The sequence below is a fragment of the Schistocerca gregaria genome, chromosome 5 (assembly GCF_023897955.1).
Source record: "Schistocerca gregaria isolate iqSchGreg1 chromosome 5, iqSchGreg1.2, whole genome shotgun sequence".
Taxonomy (NCBI): domain Eukaryota; kingdom Metazoa; phylum Arthropoda; class Insecta; order Orthoptera; family Acrididae; genus Schistocerca; species Schistocerca gregaria.
The window spans coordinates 53,170,065-53,193,775 of record NC_064924.1 but is presented as its reverse complement, the minus strand read 5'-3'; the positions used below and the strand labels follow the sequence as shown (position 1 = coordinate 53,193,775).

Genomic DNA, 23,711 nt, shown 5'->3' with positions numbered 1-23,711 from the left:
CTGTTGTCACTTCATTTATGTATTTTGTGTATCAAAAATATATACCCTATGTTCGTCAGAGTGTTGATTAAATTATCGTGTAAAAATCTGAAGTAAATCTTTTCGAGATTTTTGGTAACAGCGTTAAACGACTAGATTTAACTCTTACTTGGAATGGATCTCACCTCAGATACCAGATTTGAGAAGTATCACTCTAAATCAAAGTTGTTATCCGGTTGGTAGATACTTGCAAGATATTCTCCTACGTGCAGTACCGAAGCGCTGAAGTGGTGGACAAGCGGTGGCCGTCGAAGACCTGTTGTCCGCTGGCGCTCGTCATAATTAGAAAGCTGGGCGTCGACTCCGGAAGTAGAGCCGCTGATTGTCTCTCCGGTCGACTCCGTTTCTCGGGACGTGCAGCCCACGTAAGTACACGGTGCGCGGGATAATACCTAGCAACGCTCTAATTCCGTTTACGTGACAGGCGGTGCAAAGCAGGGCGGCAAAGTTGTCTCTGTCCGTAGACCAGACCGGAACTACGGCATTAGCAGTACGTCATCTCACCGCTCAACGCCTGATGAGTATGTAACCCTAATGACACTGCTGTATCGCGTGGAGTCTGTGTGCCTCATTGGATGCAGAAGTTTCACTTCACAATGATGTAAATGTAGCACTGGTTTAAACATTTAGTACTGTGTCTCACCTACTACACAAGTTGTACAGTAGAAGACTGTAATGCCTATGAAGTATGTATAAAATTCATATTTGAACAGTCAACTGTTTTTATTTTAAACCCAAGTTCTACCGGTTTCGGTCTTGGACCATCTTCAAGGATGAAGGGTTAAAATTGTTTAAGCCACCATATTGCATTAGTCATTACTTGAAATGTGTAGTGCATGCCATGAATGCAGATTCATGACACAGGACTTCTAAAGCAGCAGTACTGTTCTGTATACATTTAGTATTCGGATGTTTGTCTTTAAAGTCCTGTGTCATATATTAGCATTCATGGCATGCACCACACATATCACGTAATGACTAATGCAACATCGTGGCTTAAATCATTTAAACCCTTCATCCGTGAAGATGGTCCAAGGTCGAACCCAGTAGAACAGCTGACGTTTCAAATACACACGTTATACATTACTTAACGGCTGTTGGCAGTCACCTTCCAAAAATGTTCTATGAAGGATGACTGGCTCGTTCTTTTTTTCCCCCCTCTCTCCTCCGTGATGAGCTAGGCACAGACGAAGTTAGAGAAGTTTAGGCGCTTACAAAGTTACTTCAGGCTGTGTTGTTTGTATTGTGTACTTCTATGTGATTATATGTAACGATGCGAATGGAAATGGCACCTTGTGGTATATATTTCATTAAGGGTTTCTAATAACATTTGTCTCAAAATGATTTCATTAAAGCTGCAAAAGCTGCTATGTTGATCGCCCTAACGGATAGCCGTATCTTGTTATCGTTTGATGGCCGCACCGCAGAGACTTGGAATTGAGTCCAGCACATAAATACAGTGTGTGCTGATCATGAACTAAACGTCACTATCTCACCTCCCCTGCTCGATCTTACGAGAATTTCTTATTCCACCAGGATTCGAAATTATTACAGCCGAAGTGAACGTCGTGGTATAAATATGAATTTATTACCTATGCTACGGTTTTATATTTTTTCCATATTTTCTGAAACGTCTTCCAGACTGTTTGACTAACTCTTCTTAATACTGAAATCTCGTCCTGGTAGAAGATAGGCTTCTTGATTAAAAACAAACAAAAAAATGGCTCTGAGCACTATGGGACTTAACACCTGAGGTCATCAGTCCCCTAGAACTTAGAGCTACTTAAACCTAACTAACCTAAGGACATCACACACATCCATGCCCGAGGCAGGATTCGAACCTGCGACCGTAGCAGACGCGCGGTTCTGGGCAGAAGCGCCTAGAACCGCTCGGCCACCAAGGCCGGCCTTAAAAACAAATAAATAACTTCTTCGTGTGAAAGGGTAATATAAAATCTTTGTTGAAACAATAATAAATCTATCTCGTCTTGATAAGCAAATAAACGTTATTAGGTGGTGAAAAGGTGTTACTGCAGGTTACTCTGTAAAACAACAAGAAAAACAACCAATAGCAGCTCTTCTTGAAAATCAAGTTCAAACATTTTGGGAAAAACCACAAAGTGAAAGGATTCATCAAGACAGTTACTAAATCTTTTTTGTTTAAAAAAAAGAAAGAAAAAGACAATGCTACTCTTCTCGAAGAGTAAAAAATTACATGTACTGGAATCTGTCTACTCTAGTGGGAAAGGATTCTAGAAAATGGCAGAAGTAGTCCGTATATTTTTGTTGCAAATTGTTTTTAACGACGAATGTTGCTGAATGTAATAGTCTCTAATGACCATTGCGTCAGGTGTTGAAATCTTAAGCACGTAAGAGACGAAATGAGCCACGAACCACAGACAGCTGTCCCGCATTGCAGTCGGATAGAATTCCCAGATTGGTCGTAATCTGTTTTCTTGTCATATTGCTGCAGTTGACACACGGGTAGCCAGTCTTGTACGGAACGACGAGCTCATTTTCATCGACTAACGCGAAACAGTGTTCTAGGGTCTCTTGTTGTGCACGCTTAATGCAATATGGGTCGGCTATTACTACGGTTCGAAACAATTTCTCTCGCGTTCCCACTGTGCCATCGGCTCCTACCACCGCGGCCTGACATTGGTGGGAAGAAAAGTTTAACGTTTATCAAGCCACACACGTACCCAGCTCTTTCTGGGCTCAACTACTTGTCTTGAATGTGTCTGAGGTAATTCGGAGAATCGCCTGTATATTGTAGCCAAGGGAAGATGTGTGTCTGAGGTGAACTGTACGCAACGCGGAAAATCTAAATCTGGAAACCTCGTCAATGCGATGTCACTGCTTTAAGAAAAATCATAAAATTTACTGGAATGGTGCATAATGAACGATAGAAGTGTTGTTGGTGGGCATACTACGATGGCTATTCGGGAAGTAAGGTCCAATCGGCCGCAAAGGAAACCGCTGTAAAAATCAAAAATGTTTTATTTGGAACAGTTAGCTACACCTTCAAGGTTCTTCTCCGCACATTCGCAGCTCCGACTTAGACATCTGTCGTAGCGTTGTGTCGACTTTCCAATACCCTCGTCACAGAGGGTAGCCACCTGCGCTTTCCGCCAATTCTCTAAGCTAGTCTACAACTCATTGTTTGTGCCAAAATGTTTCTTCATAGCCACCGGTTCAGGTAAGCAAAGATCAAACTCAGAGGGAGCCAATTACTGGCTGTGTTGATGATCAAACACTTCCCGTCGAAAACGCTGCGGGAGCATCTTCATTGCCTCTGCAGAGTGCGGCTGAGAATTGGAAGAAGGAAACGCATGACAGATATGTTATGTGGGCTTTCTTTACAGGCGAAATCGTTCACTAGCCCCTCATACTTGGTGGGAGACCCTATTTTCTAGGTGTCTTTACGTTCTCACTGTGCGCTCGGAACTGAAAAGAGCGATGTGACGCAATCGCTAAGAGACGTTGTCCATTACATTTGCGCAAAGCTTGATCGGTTTCCATTTCGCGCCCGATCGTACCTTACTTTCTGAAAAGCTCTCGTAGTAACTTTTCCAACGAAATAGGACGGCTTTTGTTCACGGCTGCACTTACATTGGGCCTACAGAAATGCATCACGATTTCGTACAAGTTCCCGACAGACAATACGAGTCACCTTGTATGTTACTTCTTTTTTTGCGAGTGTCTCGTTGCTGTTAGTGGTGGGGTTGGCCTTAAATATCGCAACAAACAAGTTGATTTCAATCTCGCTCCGAGATGAGCACCTGAAACTAATGGTTCATATTTATTTCTAACAATTACGGAGGTAGCAACTTCGGTATGAGCTTCGAATGTACTTGCAGACGTACTGATCAGCTTTGTCTTTTTCTTTCAGACGTTTTGCGTGGTCTCCAAGAGGTTCCGCAAGAACTACATCCACCGCTTCACGGCGACGAACTCGTTCTTCATCTTCTCGCCGTGGAACTCGTTCCGGCGCACGTGTATATTCCTCTCCACGAACCAGTACTTCGACTACGTGGTGATGGCCACCATCTTGCTCAACTGTGTCTTCCTTGCCATGACCGAGACCGTGGAGGAGGCCGAGTAAGTGAACGCCCTTGCACTACTTCTCTTGCATGAAAAAACAGTTTTCGTGTCAATTATGATATTTTACTGTCATACAAAAGCCGGGTTTCTTTTGTAGTGCCCACAAATACGTGAAAAGCAACTGGACAGTCACAATTTATCTTTGTCACATACATTTGCAAACAGTAGTTACATGAGGTCAACATGAGCAATATTATATACTTCCAATGAATTAGTAACGGAATGACTGACACAGAGGAATGTTTAATGAAACGCCAGTAGCATGTGAAGTACCGTGGAAAAATGTGTTCACTTTGTTGTTATATCTGTTTTTAAATTTTAACATGAGTAGTGACCACCACTAAAACGTTCATTTTATTAAATTAAAACAACTGTACTATACTGTAATTTGTAAATAGTCAGCTTATAGACATACTCACAAAACAAATCAAGTATGCCTTGCCTGCGAAGTGAACATGTACATGTCATTTCTACAGAAATCGTGCTAATGACCTATGAAACACTTAACTGACGAAGAAACCCCATGTCATAGGGAATATTGACGAAAGTAGGACTGACAGCAACTGCTGTTATTAATGGTAGATGCTTATTTTACTTAACTCAGAGTGTAGTGAATCCTAAGTTACTTCTTTTACTATTATACGACTCAAGAGAGAGATAGTTCAGAAGTTTTATTATAGGTCAAGAACGTGGGATGAAACGCAGGAAATCCGGAAAAATTTGAATGTGAATTAGTACTTAATAAAATTCCAGTACATTAAGGATATCAAAAACTTTGTGAGCAGCGGCATAATGAACAAAATGAGCACTGGTCGTAAATTTTCGATGCAATAGTGTGGTTTTTCTTTCCAGTTGGACTTAAATTAGTCTTCAAAAAGACCCTAAAAAGGGCATTGCTATTTCGAACACACCCGTTTCAGGTTGTTTCCGGCGAACGACATGTGACACCATGCTAACTCATCTTTTCTGTGCATAATCTGTGGTTGTCTCGATGCTACTAGCAGTTCAGCACAGTTTTGAAAATCGCTGCACAGGAATTTTAGATAAATTACGCTCAGAGTTGATCGCATGAAACTAATCGTCCATACTTGCTTCTAATTGTCAATGAGCTAGGGACCTCGACATGATTTTCGAATTTACGTCCAAACAAAGTAATCATCCTGGAATGTTTGCTGCCTGTAAAAACTTCAAAACCCTTAACCTGAATCGTTAAGAATTTTTATCAACGTAGAAAAAGCAGTGAATTACAATTCGCTCGCCATTGACTTGAGTGCAAGAACCATATATGGTTATCACAAATTATCAAACATCACCGATATCTCGCCACGACAACAGGAATGTACCTGGATATGTTACAATACTTTTTGATACCACAGATCGATGAGGATGACAAAGAACCAAATGTTTACTTCATGCATGATGGTGCACAACCCCCCCCCCCCCCCTCCCCCTTTACCCGGCTGACATACGGGATTTCCTCAGATTTCCTCAGGTCAATGGAATGGCCGTGATGCGCCTGTCGCATGGTCCCCACGTTCCCCAGACTTGAAACCATTCGATTTTTTTATGGGGATTTATCAAACATACTATGTTTGTTGCTCATGTGCTGGCTGCTCTACCTGAACTTACAGCAAGAATTTACGCCGCCACTCAGCAGGTTACACTTGGAATGCTACAGTTAGTTTGGGAAGAAATTAATTTCCGATGCGGCGTGTGCAGGATAACCAACGGAAGCAACATACAACATCTTTAGTTTAAGGTAAACAAACTTGATGTGCTTCCCTACAACATAACACTAAACTCCGTTCTATATTTTCTTTCAATAAATTTATACGAATTTTTAAAGTTGTAAAATCATTTTTGAAACACCCTGTACAACAGAGCCACCTGCAAAATTAAGGTAGCATCTGCGCTTATGTTCAAGCATGTTTCCGTGTTTTTGTCCAACACCTGTAACAATCCGTCTGCCTTCTTGAAAGCGCGATGTCGCAAAAGTACGTTCCTGGTGCATTCCGTGTGCTTCAGGTCCATATAAACCACGTAATCTCGCTAGGAAACAAAAGTGGACCATTTTCGGTGAAGAATCTTCAAATCGGCAGACACGAGTCATTTCTTTGCACGAAGATATTATTACTAAAATTCGTCAACCTCACTTTCCCTCGCGCTACAGTTTTAAACACTCGTAACTCTGACACATCTTACAACTGACCTGCACCAATCCCAAGCTCTTACGTAAATTCTAGAAGTACAGGGTTGACTGGAACGTTAAATATCTCAATTTAATCTCCAAGTGGCTCTTTGCAACGTTCTCTACAATTTTGATAATGACAAAAAAGGAACTTGGAATTATAATAGGTACTGGAACACTCTAGTTTCCACAGAAATAATAGGTTTAATCCCCCTTTAATAGAAACTCTTTAAGTTGCCTCTTCGACCAGCACGTCATCTAGCTGTTAACAACTTCCGAATATTGTAATAAGACGAGCTTGGACTACAGCCCGCACGGCAAGACCTCTGACTGTTGAAGTTGACTCGCGACGCTGGCCCCAGCTAGTTGCAGCCACGCCTCGCCAATGATTTTCTAATGGTGCTCTGCCCGTCTTCTGCCGACAGATACATATTCCTCGCGATCTACACGGCGGAGATGATCATCAAGTCGATAGCGAAGGGCTTCATCCTGAACAAGTACACGTACCTGAGGAACCCCTGGAACTGGCTCGACTTCGTCGTCATCACGTCGGGCTACGCCACCATCGGCATGGAGGTGGGCAACCTGGCCGGCCTGCGCACCTTCCGCGTGCTGCGGGCGCTCAAGACCGTCTCCATCATGCCAGGTAACTCTGCAACTGCGGGCGAGCGCCTCAACCTCTCGGGAAACGGTGGGGCTCCTGGTGCCAACTTAGCCAGGCAGCTGAGGTAAACAAGAGGTAGCTGTACGAGGGTGCACAGCTATCGATCATGCCACTTAACTATGGCACGTTAGGAAGCTTGACTGGGACGCGTAAATACTTATACGACGCGAGTTGTTCAGGATATTCACCAGTAATTTTGTAATCAGTAACTTTCGCGTTCTTTCTCATTGTTCTTGAATTAATCCAAATTTGAAAAGAACTGCTCTTCATTAAACTGACTGCAAATTTTGTCCAAGTTTTTTTTCTTTACTATCGTTCGACGACCATATTTTTCCGAAGACAACAACGCCGTCAGGGAACAGTCGTATTCGTGAACCAATCTGACAAGTCGTTTATGTACACTGCCGGGAAAAAACGAAACACCCTCAAGGACTATGTTCAATAACACTTACGTATAATACGCACGTGCTGAGGGGTTGTAATATTAGTTAGGTTGTAAACTCCGAACAAAAAAAAAATTATAATATTCACATTTATTGTAACCTCCCGACAGAAAAAATCTCGTTAAAGTTCCCAATAGAAAAGTTTATTTCCAATAATAAAATTTCAAGTTTTAATATGACCTTCCGTTAAAGACCGACTGCATATCGAGATTAATAAGTTCTGACGTCAGCAGCGCTGCGTCATTGACCTGTGAAGTCGTCCTAAATAACTGAAAAATTCTTACCTCACAATGATAACGCTATCTATATATCTGCTCCTATAAGAAATTTTTAGCACAGCCTAGTGCCATGCTGGCCACTATATTTTCATCTGTAGGAAAACAACTGATTTTCGTTTGCTTAATCAACATGACTATGCACAGGAAAAATTCGTAAGATCTCTAAACTCGGGTAAATGACTGGCAAAAGTTTTCTTCAGAACAAAAGTTATTATTGAAACATTTCTGATTACATGGAACTTTAACATTACAATTGTGGTTAAATCAGTACTTGTGGCAATTAATATATGCGCGCGGCAACAAAGAACAACTTTTTTTACCTTATACTACATCGGTCAGCACTGCCATCGTTCTGCACTACCGGTCCAACACAAGTCAACCGCTGGACAGCCCTGTCCGAAATCAAGAACTCAAGTACTCTGTGCGAACTACAAAACACGATTGCCGTCTTCAAGCTCCTAAACTCTACATACTGCCAACACTGCTCTGACCTGCGATTCTATTGTAGCACAGATATTTCATATCGCAGGCAGCGAGTGACCAATTCATCGAAATTACATCTCCTCAAGTAATGAACCCCTAATGAACCCCTTACAAGGTGCTCAGTTGGAGGCGAACAGTGTTTGCAACATTTATTCTTGGGTACAACCATGCTCCACAGAGTAGTGCGTACTCTTATTGGATAGCTTCAACAATCTGAACGGGGTCAAATTGTGGGCGTGCAAGAAACTACATGGAGGTATCGGCGGATTGCTGCACATGTTGGGCACAATGTATCGGTGGTGTGTCATTGCTTGCAGCAGTGGTCTGTAGAATATTTCCACATCTGTATAGCAGCTTCTGGCCGTCCAGTACAGGCGCACGTCAAGATCGACACATTGTGCGAGCAGTGGTGGCAGACCGATCACCATCCAGAGACTAAATCTGAGCACACGTAGCTCCTGCTGTGTCACGAGGCACCATTGGGAACCGCCTTCTTGCAGCAGGATTTAGATCACATGTTCCTGTAGCCAGACTACAACATACATCAAGATTCCACCAAGAATGGCTGCTCTGCTGTCTTGAAGGAGAGACTCGAGAGTGGAATGCCGCTTATTTTCTTCAGCGATGTGCGTAGGTTAAGTCTGTACGCGAGCTATGGATGTACGCGTGTTTTGCGTAGACCTGTCACCCGCCTATTCCACAGTACATTCGCCCACCACACACAGGCCCCGTCCTAGGCTTCCTGGTGTAGAAGGCCGTCAGTTACAACTCGCTGTCACATTTGGTATTTCTACAGGGTAAAGTACATCTACATCTACATGATTACTCTGCTATTCACAATACAGTGCCTGGCAGAGGGTTCAATGAACCACCTTCATCCTGTTGTCTCACTACCGTTCCACTCTCGAACGGCACGCAGGAAAAACGAGCACTTAAATTTTTCCGTGCGAGCCCCGATTTCTCCTATTTTATCGTGATGATCATTTCTCCCTATGAAGGTGGGTGCCAACAGAATGTTTTCGCAATCGGAGGAGAAAACTGGTGCCGCTACATTGCATAGACTGTTATCCCCGTGTTACTGCCACTTCTTCGACCGCTTGTCCGCATACGAGCTGCGTAAGTTCTAAGGCCTCAGATTTTTTTTTTCTCCGGACAGGAAAGAGATAGAAACATGCTCATTGTTTTAAAATGAGGCCGCTTCCATTGTCAATACGTCCCAGAGATGGCAGGACCGTACGGCAGATGGAATTTTACCGCCAGCGGCGAGAATGAGAACTGTTTTAAACACTTAAAATGGCGACGTTTTCCTTACTTGAACAGCGTGAAATCATTCGTTTTCTGAATTTGCGTGGTGTGAAACCAATTGAAATTCATCGACAGTTGAAGGAGACATGTGGTGATAAAGTTATGGATATGTCCAAAGTGCATTCGTGGGTTCGACAGTTTAATGAAGGCAGAACATCGTGTTACAACAAACCGAAACAACCTCGGGCTCGCACAAGCCGGTCTGACGACATGATCGAGAAAGTGGAGAGAATTGTTTTGGGGGATCACCGAATGACTGTCGAACAGATCGCCTCCAGAGTTGGCATTTCTGTGGGGTCTGTGCACACAATCCTGCATGACGACCTGAAAATGCGAAAAGTGTCATCCAGGTGGGTGCCACGAATGCTGACGGACGACCACATGGCTGACCGCGTGGCATGTTGCCAAGCAATGTTGACGCGCAACGACAGCATGAATGGGACTTTCTTTTCGTCGGTTGTGACAATGGATGAGACGTGGATGCCATTTTTCAATCCAGAAACAAAGCGCCAGTCAGCTCAATGGAAGCACACAGATTCACCGCCACCAAAAAAATTTCAGGTAACCGCCAGTGCTGAATGAAATGATGGTGTCCACGTTCTGGGACAGCAAGGGTGTAATCCTTAATCATTGCGTTCCAAAGGGCACTACGGTAACAGGTGCATTCTACGAAAATATTTGAAGAACAAATTCCTTCCTGCACTGAAACAAAAACGTCCGGGAAGGGCTGCGCGTGTGCTGTTTCACCAATACAACGCACCCGCACATCGAGCTAGCGTTACGCAACAATTCCTTCGTGATAACAACTTTGAAGTGATTCCCCATGCTCGTTACCCACCTGACCGGGCTCCTAGTGACTTTTGGCTTTTTCCAACAATGAAAGACACTCTCCGTAGCCGCACATTCGCCAGCCGTGCTGCTATTGCCTCGGCGATTTTCCAGTGGTCAAAACAGACTCCTAAAGAAGCCTTCGCCGCTGCCATGGAATCATGGCGTCAGCGTTGTGAAAAATGTGTAGGCCTGCAGGGCGATTACGTCGAGAAGTAACGCCAGTTTCATCGATTTCGGGTGAGTAGTTAATTAGAAAAAAATAGGAGGCCTTGGAATTTGAGTGCACCTCGTACCCTTCTGAGACGCGATGTGCGCTTCTTGGTGTTCTGTCTTGGCCAAAGGGATCACCACGTCTCTTGCAACTGAACACACGTATGGCACTTGATGAATCAGGGCGCAGACTCTAACAATACCACCACTTGCAAAGTAAGTTAGAAATAAAAAAACTGGCTCTGAGCACTATCGGACTCAACTGCTGTGGTCATCAGTCCCCTAGAACTTAGAACTACTTAAACCTAACTAACCTAAGGTCATCACACATATCCATGCCCGAGGCAGGATGCGAATCTGCGACCGTAGCAGTCCCACAGTTAGAAATCAGATTAATAATGTTGCTCACGCAGCATATGTTCGCTTTATCGAGCAACAACAAAGTTATTGGCTGTGGATAGTATCGTCAGAATTGAAATAATGAAGTAACTGTAAAAAAGTCATTAATTTCGGCACTTATCTTGAATGGATTCCCACGTAGATTTCGTCGAAGTTGTTATGGCTCATCTTGTTGATTCTAGGGTGAAAAAATGTTCAAATGTGTGTGAAATCTTATGGGACTTAACTGCTAATGTCATCAGTCACTAAGCTTACACACTACTTAACCTAAATTGTCCTAAGGAGAAACACACACACACCCATGCCCGAGGGAAAACTCGAACCTCCGCCGGGACCAGCCGCACAGTCCATTACTGCAGCTCCTTAGACCTCTCGACTAATCACGATCGGCTTCTAGGGTGATTCCACTTTGACTGCTAGAAGGTCAAGATCTGTATTTTAGCAATATTTGAAGACCTAACAAATTAGTTTTTCAGGAAATTCTTAATGATCAAACAACCCCAGATCAGAACAATGGTATGGTAGAAATAATTTTTCACTTCGTGTTCACGACCACATTTCTATTAACCTTTTTGTAAATTCACATATACTTCTTCTTAATTGTCACATCATCAAGAAAACAGTTTTGTATCAATCTTCATATATTTAATTTCCACATTAACCAAACACAAAACTTGACTGTTCTTTTACAAAGCAAAATAACAACTTAATTTCTGCAAAGTGAAACAAAGACTGCTGTGTGCTCATTCGCACCAAAACGGTTACAAGTAAGTCAAAATTATGACAGTCTCACAGAAATGAATACACACAAGAACCATGTTGTTGTTGTTGTGGTTTTCAGTCCTGAGACTGGTTTGATGCAGCTCTCCATGCTACTCTATCCTGTGCAAGCTTCTTCATCTCCCAGTACCTACTGCAACCTACGTCCTTTTGAATCTGCTTACTGTATTCATCTCTTGGTCTCCCTCTACGATTTTTACCCTCCACGGTACCCTCCAATACTAAATTGGTGATCCATTGATGCCTCAGAACATGTCCTACCAACCGATCCCTTCTTCTGGTCAAGTTGTGCCACAAACTTCTCTTCTCCCCAATCCTATTCAATACTTCCTCATTAGTTATGTGATCTACCCATTTAATCTTCAGCATTCTCCTGTAGCACCACATTTCGAAAGCTTCTATTCTCTTCTTGTCCAAACTATTTATCGTCCATGTTTCTCTTCCATACATGGCTACACTCCATACAAATACTTTCAGAAATGACTTCCTGACATTTAAATCTATACTCGATGTTAACAAATTTCTCTTCTTCAGAAACGCTTTCCTTTCCATTGCCAGTCTACATTTTATATCCTCTCTACTTCGACAATCATCTGTTATTTTGCTCTCCAAATAGCAAAACTACTTTACTACTTTAAGTGTCTCATTTCCTAATTTAATACCCTCAACATCACCCGACTTAATTCGACTACATTCCATTATCCTCGTTTTGCTTTTGTTGATGTTCATTTTATATCCTCCTTTCAACACACTATCCATTTCGTTCAACTGCTGTTCCAAGTCCTTTGCTGTCTCTGACAGAATTACGATGTCATCGGCGAACCTCAAAGTTTTTATTTCTTCTCCATGGATTTTAATACCTACTCCAAATTTTTCTTTTGTTTCCTTTACTGCCTGCTCAATATACAGATTGAATAACATCGGGGAGAGACTACAACCCTGTCTCACTCCCTTCCCAACCACTGCTTCCCTTTCAAGCCCCTCGACTCTTATAACTGCCATCTGGTTTCTGTACAAATTGTAAATAGCCTTTCGCTCCCTGTATTTTACCCCTGCCACCTTCAGAATTTGAAGGAGAGTATTCCAGTCAACATTGTCAAAAGCTTTCTCTAAGTGTACAAATGCTAGAAACGTAGGTTTGCCTTTCCTTAATCTTTCTTCTAAGATAAGTCGTAGGGTCAGTATTGCCTCACGTGTTCCAACATTTCTACGGAAGCCAAACTGATCTTCCCCGAGGTCGGCTTCTACTAGTTTTTCCATTCGTCTGTAAACAATTCGTGTTAGTATTATGCAGCTGTGACTTATTAAACTGATAGTTCATTAATTTTCACGTCTGTCAACACCTGCTTTCTTTGGGATTGGAATTATTATATTCTTCTTGAAGTCTGAGGGTATTTCGCCTGTCTCATACATCTTGCTCGCCAGATGGTAGAGTTTTGTAAGGACTGGCTCTCCCGAGGCCTTCAGTAGTTCCAATGGAATGTTGTCTACTCCGGGGGCCTTGTTTCGGCTCAGGTCTTTCAGTGCTCTGTCAAACTCTACACGCAGTATCGTATCTCCCATTTCATCTTCATCTACATCCTCTTCCAATTCCATAATACTGTCCTCAAGTATATCGCCCTTGTATAGACCCTCTATATACTCCTTCCACCTTTCTGCTTTATCTTCTTTGCTTAGAACTGGGTTTCCATCCGAGCTCTTGATGTTCATACATGTGGTTCTCCTATCTCCAAAGGTCTCTTTAATTTTCCTTTAGGCAGTATCTATCTTACCCCTAGTGAGATAAGCTTCTACATCCTTACATTTGTCCTCTAGCCATCCCTGCTTAGCCATTTTGCACTTCCTGTCAATCTCATTTTTGAGACGTCTGTATTCCTTTTTGCCTGCTTCATTTACTGCATTTTCATATTTTTTCCTTTCATCAATTAAATTCAGTATTTCTTCTGTCACCCAAGGATTTCTACTAGCCCTCGTCTTTTTACCTACTTGATCCTCTGTTGCCTTCACTACTTCATCCCTCAAAGCTGCCCATTCTTCTTCTACTGAATTTCTTTCCCCCATTCCTGTCAATTGCTCCCTTATGCTCTCCCTGAAACTCTGTACAACCTCTGGTTCTTTCAGTTTATCCAGGTCCCATCTCGTTAAATTCCCACATTTTTGCAAGAACCATATCACTATAATATATCGATACATTGGAGTACCTGTATATTAATAAACCCAAATGTGAATATTGTCACAAAAATATGTCTGTTTCTTCGCAGAAAAGTAGTACGATATTACTGGTATCGAGAACTAGGGTTGGAGTGCCGTAATGGTCACGTAAATAAAGAACCATTACAAGACCCAGCAAGAACCATTGCCGAATTGCAATAAAAGGCATGAGATGCTTGGGATAATCTATCGCAGGATGCCATTCAGCACCTTTACGACCATTTGCATATGAGAATACATGCCTGAGTTGCTACGGGAGAGGGGATGGGGGCTACACTGTTTGGACATCCTTTTGCTTTGGCACATGTGTTTCCTTTCGTATGGATTTCTCATCGTGAAACTCCTAAAATGATAGCTGTCTCATCATTTGCAAGTTAAATAACCGAGACCTTGAGGGTGCTGCGTTTGCTTTATCGGCAGTGTATACTGAAAAACATAAAGATTCCATTATACATCCTTGTTGGGGAACACCTCATGCTACTTTCATTTCTGAAGAATATTCTTCGTCCATTATAAAGAATCTGGTGTGTGATGAATCATCTCTGCTGAATGCATAACCTATGCAAGCAGGTTTTTGTCGAGTGAACAGAGGTTACGTAAACGACACTCCTCTTGTTACCTTACGAGAAGAGAGTAAAGCACAATTTATGGTGAAGCATCGTCAGTGGTGTTTCGGTCGGGTCATATACCACCACATACTGCCCTCCAGGTCAGAGATCATGACCCATGTGGGTCATACGTAATTTTTCAGAACTTACTTAAAATTACATGCAACGAACTTGGTGGTCGAAGTATCGCACTCCTTTTCAGCTAAACTATGTAAGAAACCTCAATATCAGCACAAGAGTTAACACAGTAAGTCGAATTTACTTCCGTTGTAAGAGTGGAACGGAGCGTTTCCGATGTGACACTTTGCCTACAAACTACTTCCTATAACCTCCAAAAGTTTATAGTAGAGATTATTAACTCGTGTCTTCTTTGTGGCACTATCTTCTGAAATACAAAATTATTTACATATCACTCTAATTAAAAGAGTGATGGAAACCTTGAGACAGCAGGTTCAAGAAGAAACATAACAATAATTTTCTTAAGATGATCAATTTTATGCACATATGTTCTCAGAAATTTGAGAGGAGTGGCTCTGAACAAACTCAAATATCTAAGTTGAGTAAAATCGGAAGGAAATACTAGAGTTCGTCCGCTGTTTGGAATCTTCGTCTTAAGTTTATTTGCTCTGTCAGAAATTTGACTCTGCGGACGACAAAGAAGTTATTGGAGAGTATACATACACTGGCTGAGAAATTAATCTGAGACACCTAGAATACATGGTCGAATGTTAATGTAACATCGTGCACGAACATACTATCGGCGGGTACATAAAGGATTAGAGTCGCAATTCTGTGCGTCAGGTAGAACGGTCACCAGAACACATTAACGTTTGAAACTTGAAACTTTCTGGCAGATTAAAACTGTGTGCCGGACCGAGAATCGAATTCGGGACCTTTGCCTTTCACGGGCAAGTGCTCTACCAACTGAGCTACCCAAGCACGACTCACGCCCCGTCCTCACAGCTTCACTTCTGCCATTACCTCGTCTCCTACCTTCCAAACTTTACAGAAGCTCTTCTGCGAAACTTGCAGAACTAGCACTCCCGAAAGAAAGTTTTGCAGAAGAGCTTTTGTAAAGTTTGGAAGGTAGGAGACGAGGTACTGGCAGAAGTGAAGCTGTGAGGACGGGGCGTGAGTCGTACTTGGGTCGCTCAGTTGGTAGAGCACTTAACCGCGAAAGGCAAAGGTCCCGAGTTCGAGTCTCGGTCCGGCATACAGTTTTAATCTGCCAGGAAGTTTCATATTAGCGCACACTCCGCTGCAGAGTGAAAATCACATTCTGGAAACATTAATGTTTGTTTTCGTGTTCAGTGTTGTTAGCAGATATGGTCAAGTATGTAATGGCGTGAACAGCGTCAGATGTTGGGTGATAACTGTGAAGAACACGGAGATGCCACGTACTCGTGTGAGACAGCGTTATCGGCACCTCACAGTATCTGAAAGCGGCCTCATTGTGCGTCTCCATTTGGACGGCAGGTCGAATCATGCAATATCCAAGTACGTGGGGCATTCGGATATGGTAGTGATCCGATGTTGCACTGCATGGGAACGCGAGCGCAGGCATACTCGTCAAGGTTCTGGTCGACCACATGTTGTCACTACAGAGGAGGTTCGCCGCATTTCCCACCAAGTACATTCTAACCCATTCACATTTGCGCCTGTCCCCTGTAACTAGTAATGGTCTCCCTTGAACATTTTGTGTCACCTCGCAAAATTGATCACAGAGTAGCAGTAATCAGACGAGGATATTACCTTCCCAAGCGTAGGCTACCGTTAACAATACAACGTAAACGCCTGAGTCTGGAGTGATGCCGTGTGCAGGAAGAATGGACTGCTGGCGAACGGGGCCGCATTGTGTTCTATGATAAACAGCTGTTCTGCACTACAGCGGACGACCATCGTCTACGAATATGGCTGCGACCAGCGGAAAGGTTAAATGCTTCCAATGTTTTGAAGAGGAACAGAGGAATCACGGTGTGGGGAGCCATCGGATATGACATCAGGTCGCAGGTGACAGTGACTAAGTGACCGCAAAACGGAATGTCAGGCATCCTGCGCCCACATGTATTATCCCTCATGCAACAGTGTCGTGGTGCCGATGCTCGTCCACTCATGGGACGTAAGTCTATGCAGTGGCTGCGTGATGTTGAGGTATTCTAGGAGTCAGCAAGATCCCCAAATATGTTCTCGATGGAACATGTGTGGGACCAGTTCGGTCGTCAAATCTGCCCCTTACCCAACCAAATTAGTGCATACATCGAGGCTACACGAAGTGCAACATAAATGCGCCCTTACTGCCTAGTTCTTTGTAAATTTGATAGGATTTTGTAATCACCGAAATGATATGATATACACTCTCAACCCGAGAAGTTTCATTTTCTTGTCTCTTCCCCTTCTGGCTGCTTTACTTTTTTGTCAGGCCGTGTGCCCCAGAAATGTTGCTACAAATTTCGAGGGGTTTTCTTGAGGAACAAATCTGAGATAGGAACCCGTGTCACGAAACGTCTTTTAACGATGCTGCTGGACGTCGAAGCTGTAGGTGGCGGCGCCTATCACTAGGGCAACCCTTCTGCAGCCCTCGTTACTTTGTACACTGACGGATCGTAGGCGAAGGTCTCGAGCGTTGCTTGTTATTCATCGATAGGGACTGATTGCCACCATCGCCAGAGGAGGGGATGAAGCGAGTTGCTGCATAGGAAGGCCTTTTTACTGTGAATATGTTGCTCTTTTGCCTTGGCGAATGACGGCTTCTGACTGGGTCTCCATCTGCAGATTTCTGTTTTATACCGAAAAACAGTGCAGATTTTAGAGGGTTCCAGGACGAAAATAAACTGCGGATGGAAACACATGTCTGAAACCGTCATCCACCGAACTCAGAGAGCATCGCATTTATAAGAGACAAGGCCTGCCTACGTAGCGGCCAGCTCCGTCTTCTGCAATGGCGATCGTAGCAATCTCTCACGATCACTGAATAACAAACAACATTGTGAGCCATTCTGGCTACGGTCCGACAGCGTACGAAGTCACGTTTGCTGCTGAAGGGGTTGCCTAGTGGTAGGCGCCGACGCCTGTAACTTCAACGTTCTGTAGCGTCGTTGGATGGCGTTTCCGGTCACGGGTTCCTGTTCTCGATTTGTTCCTGAAGGCACCCTCTACAACCCCTCGAAGTTTGTCGCAACATTTCTGGGATACTGCGAGTAATGGTCACCTATTTTGATAGCCATCTTCCTTTCTCTTTTTCTGTGTCTAGCTGCCACTAACCGACGCAAACTTCAGAGCACATTCATAACAAGCAAACTGGTTGTGTAGGCGACAAGCAATAGAACAGTATGGAAACTAAAAGCTGTCGCCATACATCGTGTGCAGTTACAGCCTCAGTGGAACAGAAAACAAAATAATGTTAGTGAAAACACGTCCAGTTTATCGTTGGATGAACATATTATTTAAGTGGCTCCTAATCCCGTTAACATTTCTGACCAGTTCTAGGTTATGAACATCATTTTGCTGTTAATGTCAGGCCAGCCGCTCCTATTTGAAATCCTCCTCAACACAACACCTGCAGTCACGTTTGTATCCGTGCATATTACTGGCCAGCAACACGAAAAAGTTCTTTTTCTGCTCGTGAGTTAAAGTTAAATATATTAACCCAGAAAAATCGTATCTAGTTAACTGAGAAGTGCCACGATGTCAACTATATTTCCTAGAATGTATTTAGTTTATTGATCTGTACCAAACAGATAATACTGACAAATTTCGATATTATCATTTAAACGCGTTAAATTCAAGTAACAATGTATGTTTGAAAATTTGAAAAAATTATTAGGGTCAGGTTTCTTACTTTCGTCACAGATTTCTTCACTGCATATGATTTTTAAAAAAATAAGATATAAATTATGAAAATAGCGGCTTCAAGACTTTTTCTACGAGCGATAATTGTCAGCAACTTAAAAAATACTTTCCAGTATACTTCTTTTTTATCTTTTCTAAACAGAGAGATATATACCACCTATACCTGTGCCATTGTAGCTGAAAACTTCTAGTTGGACACTTCTGGTCCAGATTTAACATAAAATATGAGCAACCTGCAACATTTACATTCCTAACTCACTATCTTGTAAAGCAGTGTGAATTACAGTCTTTTAGAGTACTAGCGGAATGAAATATTACTTCTCACATATCTTTTTCTTCGACGTACCAAGCGGAACAACCACGATAGAGTGAGTATTTTACATTATTAAATTTCCATTTTACAATGAGAGTAGATAGCTGTTGTTTTATCACTCACAATTCTGGACTTCGCCGATACGTGTTCAATACATAATAATTCATTACAGTATTCTTGAAACATGCACGCGATAATTTCTATTTTTTCGGTGCTGTATATTGCGCAAACAGTCTGCCTTTTGCTAGTTGACAATGACATTCGTCCCCACAGGACAGTGAACTCCATTTGTTGTCACTGTTAGCGCCACAATAGTCCCTTACTTCATAATTCCCTCCACCGGATGCAGCTTATGTAGCGTTCGTGGTAATAAATTGTGCAATTATTCGATTCAAGTCTCCACAGTGATTACAAATGAATAAAGTCAGTAAAAATTTATATATAACACACCGCTTGTTTCATTTAAAACTTTTCGTGCGACCATCGCCAGTTAGCATAGGCGTATCGGCTGCAACGTCCGTGAAACTACAGAAACGAAGAAATGTAAGAGAAAAATTGTGTTTCTCAGAGCGTTTGCAAGGGTTTCTTGAATATAATTTTAAATGAGTGAATGACAATGTACGTTGCGTACTATTTTAAAGGTTTTGAGTAAATTTTGAAAATCTTCTCGTAACCTTGTGCTTCATGCAGAGCTTTGAGAGTAATACCAGATTGACTTCATATTTGTCTAAAACTTTGAATAATTTAACCTTTGGTCCATTGCCTTAGGTAACTTCCAGGTCCACAAAAGCTAGATGTTCTGTTTCAATCCGACCGGACGAGGACAGAATGCCGAATTCATTCTACTGAACAAGCAAGTGATGTCCGAGCTGGTAATTCATACCTCGATAATAATAGTAAATCTTATGGGAAGAATGAGTAGCATTGTACACATATCGTAAGTTCAAAGAAGGGCAGCTTGTTTTGTATTATCGCGAAATAGGAGAGATAGTGCCACAGTCATTATACGTGAATTGTAATGGCTTTCATTAACACAAAGGCGTTTTTCATTGCGATGGGATCTTCTTATGAAATTTCAATCACCATCTCTCTTCTGATCGCGAAAACATTCTGTTGGCATCCCCCTACATAGGGAGAAATGATCATCACGATAAAATAAGACAAATCAGGGCTCGCACATAAAAATTTAGGCGCTCGTTTTTCCCGCGAGCCGTTGGAGAGTGGAACGGTGAAGAGACAGCTTGAAAGTAGTTCATTGAACTTCTGCCAGGCACATTATTGTGAATCGCAAAGTAATAACGTAAATGTAGATAAGCTTTTTCTAAACCGTAATTTTTCCTGAAGGTTGTATTGGAACGTTCTTCACACTAAACAGTTCTGTGATGTTACTTAATAGCCACGCGGAGTGGCCGCGCGGTTTAAGGCACCATGTCACGGACTGCGCGGCCCCTCCCGTCGGAGGCTCGAGTCCTCCCTCGGGCATGGGTGTGTGTGTTATTCTTAGCATAAGTTAGTTTAAGTAGTGTGTAAGTCTAGGGACCGATGACCTCAGCAGTTTGGTCCCTAAGGAATTCACACATATTTGTACATTTTGTTACTTAATACAACAATATCATAAGAACAGACTTTCTTTCATTTTTTTAAAGTTTTATCCATCCTCTGCAGTTGGTCGTTTAAATTCTTGGAAGGTTGTATCGGAGCTGCAGCGTATATAAATTTCCATTTTGCTACAAAAAGTTTTAAATGGATCATAAAACAAATAATTTAAGTACGTGCAAGTTTCCATGTCGGGAAAAACTTGACTCAAATTAACAAAAATTCATAATAAAATTATTAAATTATGAACAGAATAAACTCAAACCAGAATATCAGTTGTTCTTTAATGAAACATATAGTAAAGACTGTTCATCTCTTTACGTGCACAATTCCCGTGCGTCGAACCTTCACTAGTCTAACTGCTGTCTTCTTCGAAGATTTCATTCGTCGTACAATACTGTATCCTGTTCATCAGGATTTCATTTTATTATGTCCTAAAACGGGTTTCGTGGCCACCTCTTTGTTATCCGATAAAGCTTTAAATCTGTCATCTAATGCATTTTTTGGAAGTAATATTTCTCATTCGTTTCACTGATTATCATTTTAAAAAGTTTAAATTTTCTATTGTTTCCTTTATGTTGTTTTTTCTTTTTCTTTGCAACTTCTCCATTTTTCCCTATTAAATAAAGAACATAAACATTTAAATTTTTATTCTATGTACTTTTTCCGCTACAACCTGTACATATCGCTGCGGCAGAGGAACATCCTCATTGTTATTAAGAGGATATACACTGTCACGGACTAGAATATAGAGAATAATATCCGTTGTAGCCAAAGATACAATAAAAAGTAAAATTAGATACTTATAATCAAACCGCAGTACACCACAGTTAAGTTCACCCACAGAAAAACTCACCAGGAGCAGATTAACCTGTTGTCAGTCTAAAATGCACTCTAGTTTCGATTCAAAATCGCGTGAGTGGTCTCGTTCTTCCACAGTTCACACTACAGTGGTGCGATAGGTGTTGCCACCAGCGGTGGAGTATAGCAACAGATCTTGTCTGACACAATCCACTGTCAGCTATTATCCGAGATTCCCCATCTGGGAAGTTGAGTAATTATTGATTGAAATATTTTAATCACATAGACTTACCTCTGACGTTGGTAACATTATGTAAAATAATTATTTAAATAAATAACTTATTACTGTAACACACTTTTAAAATGGACTAAAAAGTATAAAATAGTTTCTCCTAGCACCATAACGATTCCTAACCCCATACAGATAGTCCAAAAAATTGTATGGAGCTTGGCCGACAACCTCCTGTTTGAATTTATGCTGGAGCGCCCCGACTGTGTTCGCCGTATGAGGCTTTGCAGTGTCGTGGAGCAGAATGTCCCCATGTGTGAGATTGCCAGCTCGTTTTTATTTGATCGCTTGGCGAAGGGTGGTCAAGGTTTACGAGTAACGCCGGCATTCATTGTTCTCCCGTGCTTCAGGAATGGAATCAGAAGGGGGCCATCTTGATCAAAGAATAACCTTTCCTGCACTCATGTGGATGGCCTTTTCATTCTTTGGTGGTGGTGACCCTGGATGCTTTCACTGGAGACTTTGTCGTTTTGACTCTGGTTCGAAGTGATGACTCCATGACTCATCTCCAGCCACCACTCGTGCCAGGAACGCATTCCCTTCCCGGGCATAACGCTGCAGACGAGCAAGACAGTGGGCCATTCGACATGCTTCCAGGTGTGGTTGAAGACTGTGGGGGACCCATTGGGCAAACACTTTGCGCATGTGCTGTCGTTCCTTCATGATTGTGTGAACACTTCCGCCGCCCAATCCGACCACGGTAGCTGTGGCTTTCACTGTCACTGGGTAATGAGTGCATCCACCAGCACGACGAAGTCATCGGTAATGCAGTGTGGTGCTCGAGACCGTGCATCATCGGCTAACGACAACCGTCCTTTTCCTGAAGCGCTTGTGCCACGCCTTGACCCTTGCAAGGGACATGCAGTGTTCGCCGTACACTTGTGACATTCGTCGATGAATGTCCATTCCTCCGACTCCTTCTGCTATCAGAATACGAACACCTCTTTGCTCTTCTATTGACGCCTCCATGTCACTGTTTGCAATGCGACTGACACCATTGGACGATTGATGCATGCTGCTGCTAGCTCTGTATAGTCACGTGATGTGCACGCGTGCCCTCTAGCGACGGGCTGTGAACTTCCACGCTCTGGTCGGAACCACACCTCGTTACACACTCCACGATATTACCCTCCTGTCACCGGTTTGTGCATTCCAGACGCCGTTTCGTTTCTTTTTGAACGCCCCTTGTACGACTGATGCATGAATAGTTCACGTCAGTCAGTAACAGTTTTACTGTATTGCAAATATTGTGAACTGTTGTGTGATCACTTTCATAAAAACTACTCTCTACACTCCTTACTATCCTCTACTGGATGTGGCCCACGTTTCCCATGTTAAATTATACAATTTTACACTCGGTAGACCTGGACAGTGACCCATCCAAGTGCTAGCGCTTCTCGTCGGTGATGTGACAGGAACAAGTGTTACCACAGCGACAAGGCCGTTGGCACAACTATTCTCATAGCTATCAAAAATTCGCAAGCACAAATTTTCTGGATTATCTGTATGGCTTGAGGAGTCTGTAAAGTTCTAGGAGTTGTTTTATACTTTTTATTGCATTTTATAGTGTTATAATGAAAAGTTTTTTATTTGTATATTTATTTCTGCTTTTCAGTCTCGTGTTTGTGAAGTATTTAGCCGGCTGGAGTGTCCTAGCGGTTCTAGGCGCTACAGTCTGGAACCATGCGACCGCTACGGTCGCAGGTTCGAATCCTGCCTCGGTCATGGATGTGTGTGATGTCGTTAGTTAGGCTTAAGTAGTCCTACGTTCTATGGGACTGATGACCTCAGAAGTTAAGTCCCACATTGCTCAGAGCCATTTTAAGCGTTTTTGAAGTATTTAATTCGATTCCAAACATCTTGATGAGGTTACAGTAAAGACGTGGTGATGGTTCAAATGGCTCAGAGCACTATGGGACTTAACATCTGAGGTCATAAGTCCCCTAGAACTTAGAACTACTTAAACCTAACTAAGCTAAGGACATCACACACACCCATGCCCGAGGCAGGATTCGAACCTGCGACCGTAGCGGTCGCGCAGTTCCACACTGAAGCCCCTAAGAACCAAAGACGTGTTGAATTTCAGGTTTATTTCAGGTTCTTTTCATTTAAGTTAAGGAATATATTGTTTCTGCCTAGCTATATCTCTCGGAAAGACAGTGCACAAAAAGAATTAGAGACAACTAAGCTCACATAGAGGCTAACCAGCAACTGTCCTTGCCGCGAATCATTCGTGACTGGAACAGCGAAAGAGAGAAATAGCAGTGGAACAGGAAACACCCACCGCAATTCAAGAAAGCGAGTCAATATTGCAGTGTCA

The 23,711-nt window shown here is 42.5% G+C and overlaps 1 protein-coding gene across 1 annotated transcript in view; it reads left to right on the top strand.

Annotated features, from left to right (window-relative positions):
• Positions 1 to 4,058: 4,058 nt before the first annotated feature.
• LOC126273220 (sodium channel protein 60E-like) overlaps positions 4,059 to 23,711 on the top strand; it is a 295,045-nt gene continuing 275,392 nt past the window's right edge. The window contains exons 1-2 of the mRNA XM_049976764.1: positions 4,059 to 4,140; positions 6,757 to 6,977. Coding sequence (XP_049832721.1) covers positions 4,079 to 4,140; positions 6,757 to 6,977 — 283 coding nt within the window. The 5' untranslated portion in view covers positions 4,059 to 4,078. The remainder of the gene's footprint in view (positions 4,141 to 6,756; positions 6,978 to 23,711) is intronic.